Below are 6,093 nucleotides of genomic sequence, written 5' to 3'. Positions count from 1 at the left end.
TCCAAAATTAAAGAATAAGTCTGAAATATGATAAATAATTTTATGATTTTCAGAAAATGCTTTGTTGTTAACGAAATATAAAAGAAAAATAACATGACAAATGAAAAATAGATTAGATATAATTGCTTAAAATTTGACATTTAATTGAAAAACAAGTACATTAGATGTTTAGAAGTAGTTATTCGTGTTAGATGCTTAGAAGTAGTTATTTTGGATACGAATAGAGAAATATTTTTGAAAGATATTTGACAGAAGTAAAACAAAAAATACACATGATATATATTTTGATGGGGCAGAATTGCCAAATTTCTAACAAAAATATCATCAATGTGAAATGAAAAAGTTACTAAAAAACAAAAATCTATAAAGCATTTTTATTAATGTTTTTTTTTTTAATTGAGCCAAAAACTCTACAATTTTTGTTGTCCATAGGCTCTAGCCGACAAATGACAAACATAATACAAAATTCTTAGGATCGGAAAAATCATCTTTGGGTCCAAACATCTTTTTCTCTCAGACGTCACGTTAGTATTTCTTATACTCTTTAGTTTCATTTTTTCCAATTCTCAACATAAAAAATCTGTTTCATTTTTTCCAACTCTTACATAAAAAATTCATCTTTCCCAAGCTTCCCAACCGATATAATTTCAGTAAATTATATTAAAACATTTATCAAAACGATAATTAAAATTTTAATTATGTATATACCACAACATATAAGAGAGAAAAAAAAAAAGTGGTGTTGGTTGAAAATATCATCAATCCAACGAAGTCTCTTCCTATTGAACCCGAGTGGATCAGCGGGCCTCCAGTCCCACCATACCAACTATGATGGGGACAAAAATTTCATTGATACCGTGCACCCTTAGCTCATGTTAGGTTTTGGCATATTTTATGTGAAATGGGGCCTACAAGGTTGACACAACACAAGGTACAGTTGTGCAGAAAATTTGGAGTTTGTAAAGAAAAAAAAAGGCAGGGTTTAAGTTGAAATAACTGTTTTTATGAGGGTGTAAACTGCAACCCGACATAAAGTTGAAGGTTTTTCTCCTTCATAAACGATAAACATTCCCCTGTTGTTGTCAACATTATTAGCTGATATCTGTGTCGCTTCAATTATGATTCAATCACCTGGTTCACAGTCGACTGAAGGATAATAATTTAATCTAAAAACCCTGATTTAAATTCTTCAAATCTTTTCGAATTGTATTATAAGTTGAGAAATTCTTTCGACACAAATAGAACCAGAAGTAAAGCAAATCCTTCATAACGAAAACAATTACACCATTGATCAATTTACATCCGCTGTTCCTACTATGCCTTCGTCTCCATCGTTTCGGGGGAAAGCTACAGATGATAATGTCGCTGCTACTACAGAAGCAGAGGAGGCGTCCTACAATTTCAACAACTCTGTTGTGGACCTTGAAAACGCTAACTATAACACAGTGTGGAGAGAATCGAGTTACAATTTCTCAAAAGACGGTGAGAAGTTCGATTTCCTAACGTCTGAGCCGCCGTCGCCGCCGTTATCAAGAATAGCTGAGAGTCCGAATAACTATGGCACGCTGACGCCGAAAGAAGTTATGGTTTATTTTCGCGATGAGGTGATTGAGCCGCAACCGATAAGGCACCGGCGCCGGTCCAATGGTAGTGGTCGTACGAGCGGCGGTGGAGAAGAAGTGACGCTTTGCTCCGGGAATGCTTCATTCAAGAGAAAATCGACCTTGATGAGGACGAAAACCAAGTCCAGGTTAATGGATACACCGGAGAGAGATAAGAGGTCAGGGAGAATATCGAAATCTGGAATTTTGGGAAAAGGTGGTAGTGAATTCGATGAAGAAGATCCATTTTTGGATGATGATTTACCTGATGAGTATAAGCAGTTAAGGTATAGCAAATGGACTTTACTTCAGTTATTTTGTTTAATCCTGATTCTTGGTGGTTTAATTTGCACATTCATAATTCCTTATTTTAAGCACAAGAAACTTTATGGTCTTGTATTGTGGAAATGGGGGGTTATGATAATGGTTTTGATATGTGGAAGATTGGTTTCTGGTTGGGCGATTAGGCTTCTAGTAATCTCGATAGAACGAAACTTCTTACTACGAAAAAGGGTTTTATATTTTGTATATGGATTGCGAAATGCTGTTCAAAATTGCCTTTGGTTTGGGTTAGTTTTAATTGCTTGGCAATGTATATTCCATGAAAAAGTCAACCATATGACACATGGAAAGGTTTTGCCTTATGTGACAAAGATTTGGATATGTCTTTTGGTGGGGACAATCGTTTGGCTATTGAAAACATTGTTAGTCAAAGTTCTTGCATCCTCTTTCCATGTGAGCACGTATTTCGACCGGATTCAAGAATCTTTATTCAATCAATATGTAATTGAAACCCTTTCGGGTCTACCAGTGATTGAGATTCAACAAGAACAAGAGGAGGTGGATGAGATGATCTCGGAGGTTGAAAATTTTCAAAATGCTGGTACCAGTTTGCCACCCGATCTTAAGGCTAATATATTCAAGAAAACTGGGAGGTTTATTGGAACTCCAAGAAACAATAGTAAAAGTGGTAAATTTTACGAAGTTAACATGCCAGTTGAAGATGGGATCACGATTGATCACTTGCATAGGCTAAATCAGAAGAATATATCGGCTTGGAACATGAAAAGATTGATGAGCATTGTTAGAACAGGAGTTTTGTCTACTTTAGACGATCAACTGGGAAAGTCATGTGATGAGGACGAGTCTGCGGTGCAGATAACAAACGAAATGCAAGCTAAGATTGCAGCCAAGAGAATATTCTGTAATGTCGCTATGGAAGGCTCAAAGTAAGTTTTTAATCTTATAACCAATTACGTATTCAAATTTGTTGGAAAACATGGCAACTTGATATGCATCAGACCGAGACCAGGACCGATATGAATAGGACAAAAATTATAAATAACTTTTTTCCAAAAAAAAAAGGTTGAACGGGGACTGATTCTCAATCTATCTTTTGTACAAAAGACGTAAACACTCTCATACCTATTATCAAAATAACCCTAGAAAGCTTGTTGAGTTTCATCCCATATTATAATTTGTAAACATGTGCCCTAGCTTGAAGATCATAGATAATATTATGCTCCCCTCAGGTTCCCTTGTTATTTTGAGTTCCCTCATTAGCGGTGGCTAAATGCAAGAAGAGAAACATACTTTCATTTTAAATACATATTTTAGCATCCTACTTGCATTTCTTTAAATTAAAGTAATGTACTTCTATATTTTTTATTAAAACGTTGTACTCTTGAAAAATCTACCTAATTATAATATTGTACTTATAATAATTACAATGCGGTACTTTTAACATTTTTTGTCATTAGAACATTATATTTTGAAAAATCTACCCAATTATAGTTGTGGTGCCCATAATGAAAGTAAATTGCATTTCATTACATTTAAGCGTATATGTAATTTTTAGTTTAGGGACATTTGACCCGTCATCTAAAATTGAAAGCCAAAGTACTCTCTCTATATTCAAAAGCCTTATCTGATTTCTGTATAGATCATCTTTTCACTAAGTCTTGTTTTTTCCCTGATAGGCGCATTTATATAGAAGATTTAATGCGTTTTCTGAGAGAAGATGAAGCGTTGAAGGCAATACGGCTCTTTGATGGAGATAGTGAAACCAAAGGAATCAGCAAGGCACTTCTCAAGAATTGGGTGGTAAGACCTTTTTTCTTCTACATCGTTAATTTTTTTTATTTTCCATAATCAACAATGATTCGATTCACGGGAATTCCAAAAATATCGTTTTTCCAGGTTAATGTGTATCGAGAACGAAGAGCTCTTGCATTGTCTCTGAATGATACAAAGACAGCCGTGAAGAAACTCCATCAAATGTTCAATTTGGCTGTTAGTATCATAATAATCGTGATTTGGCTTCTTATACTTAAAGTTGCAACCACACAATTCTTTATATTCCTAAGTTCACAACTACTTTTGGTTGTGTTTGTGTTTGGTAACACATGCAAGACGACATTCGAAGCCATTATTTTCTTGTTCGTAATGCATCCTTTTGATGTCGGTGATCGTTGTGATGTTGACGGTGTTCAGGTAAAGCATTAGAAATAATAATGTATGAGCATTTATTCGAACCGTTCGGTGGTAAGTTCGTTTATGTTCGTTTATTTAATAAATGAACGAAATGAACAAAAATTCTAGTTCGTTTAGTTAAATGAACGAACATAAAAAATGGTTTTATTCGTTCAATTATATTCGTGAACATTCGTTTATGTTTTTTGTTTTTCTTGTTTATGTTCGTTCATCTAACTTCATTTTATGTTCATATATGCTTATTGTGTTTGATTATATTAATATATCATATGTTCATATATGTTCGATTATGTTTTTTTATCATTCTTTATGTTCGTTTAGAATGTTCATGAACATAAACGAACGAACATGAACAATGTAATTTGTTAAACGAACGAACGTAAACAAGAAAACTCGTTCGTTTATCCGTTCGTGTTCGTTTATTTGTTCGGCAAACTTAAACAAACGAACATGAACAAGCCTCGTTCTTGTTTATTCTGTTCATTTACACAGCTTTCACTACAATATAAAAAATAGAAGTAGAATGCTATAATAAAGAAAACAATAATATGTATGTCTTTGGTATATTTTAATTTTATATGTTGTCGGTTGTGGATTGCAGATGGTAGTTGAGGAGATGAATATACTGACTACGGTTTTCTTAAGGTTCGATAACCTGAAAATTATATATCCAAACAGTGTCTTGGCTACGAAACCGATCTCCAATTACTACCGTAGTCCGGATATGGGGGATGCTGTGGACTTCTGTGTACATGTATCAACCCCTGTCGAAAAGATTGCTCTCATGAAGGAGAGGATAACAAGGTATATCACTATAGTAAATGAACATTTTTACCCTTCTATTTAGAAGCAATGCTCAATATATAACAAATGACTATTGATTTAATAAATGATCAATGAATGGCTGGTTTGTTGCCACTGCAGCTACATTGAGAACAAGAGCGACCATTGGTACCCTGCACCTATGATAGTCTTGAGGGATGTAGACGACATGAATCGGCTAAAGATATCAATATGGCTTTCACACCGTATAAACTTTCAAGACATGGGTGAACGATGGGTACGAAGAGCTCTTTTAGTTGAGGAAATGATTAAAGTCTTCCGAGACCTTGATATTGAATACCGCATGCTGCCTGTTGACGTTAATGTCCGTAACATGCAGGCGGTGTCCTCAAATCGGGTTCCGTCTACATGGACTACTTTGGCAAACTGATTTTGCATTGCGGTTGGCACTTTGATCTTGTGGTTGGATGGTACAATACTTTATGTGTATACAAAAATACTATAAAATTTCGTTGGAGGCCATTCCTTTGGTCCATTTGTTCGAAATTTGATTTTATTTTGTGTGTCGTATTTGTATTATATATTTTTGAAATGAAGATAAATAAAAGCTACAAACTTACGATGTAGAATGATAAATAAGGAAGGAAAAAAAAAAAAAAAAAAAAAGCAAATGGAATAGAGCTTGATGTTTCAACTCGTTTTCTTATGTGGGTCTTCTTGGTATTTATGTGATAAAGAATGAAATTAATGGAGAAATAAAGGCCAGAGCTTGGTGTTTTAAGTTGTTTTGTTTTGTGGGTCTTCTTGATGTTGCGTGATGAAATAAAATGGAATAAATGAGAAATAAAGGCCATGTGATGTTGTCATTTTCTTGTTTTATTTCGTTTTCAAAGCGTGTTAATTAGGGCAGCATGCATTATTTGTTGATTGGTTCCATTCTGAAAAACAAAAAAGTAAATGAAAACAGGAAAAATTCGTAATCGAGAAATAGAAAACAAGGAGAAAATTAAAGAAAAACAAAACCGAATAAAAATACAAAAACAATGGAAAAGCGGAACGTTCTAGCAAACCAACGTCTTTTTTTATAAAATAAAAATACAACAAAAAGACCGAACCGTACAAAAAAATTGAAAAAAATAAACAATAAAAACCAAAACTAAAAACAAATAATTGTTATAATTCATCTTTTTATTCTAATAAATAAATGTTTTTTTAC

At 33.8% G+C, this 6,093-nt stretch overlaps 1 protein-coding gene across 1 annotated transcript; it reads left to right on the top strand.

The window, feature by feature from the left end:
• Positions 1-1,112: 1,112 nt before the first annotated feature.
• On the top strand, positions 1,113-5,506 carry LOC111889526 (mechanosensitive ion channel protein 6). The gene is made up of 5 exons (XM_023885675.3): positions 1,113-2,830; positions 3,581-3,704; positions 3,801-4,094; positions 4,696-4,898; positions 5,019-5,506. The coding sequence occupies exons 1-5, from the start codon at positions 1,317-1,319 to the stop codon at positions 5,305-5,307; spliced, it is 2,424 nt and encodes an 807-aa protein (XP_023741443.1). The 5' UTR covers positions 1,113-1,316; the 3' UTR covers positions 5,308-5,506.
• Positions 5,507-6,093: the final 587 nt, after the last annotated feature.

This window comes from Lactuca sativa, chromosome 2, assembly GCF_002870075.4.
Source record: "Lactuca sativa cultivar Salinas chromosome 2, Lsat_Salinas_v11, whole genome shotgun sequence".
NCBI lineage: Eukaryota > Viridiplantae > Streptophyta > Magnoliopsida > Asterales > Asteraceae > Lactuca > Lactuca sativa.
This window is presented reverse-complemented; position numbering and strand designations above follow the sequence as displayed.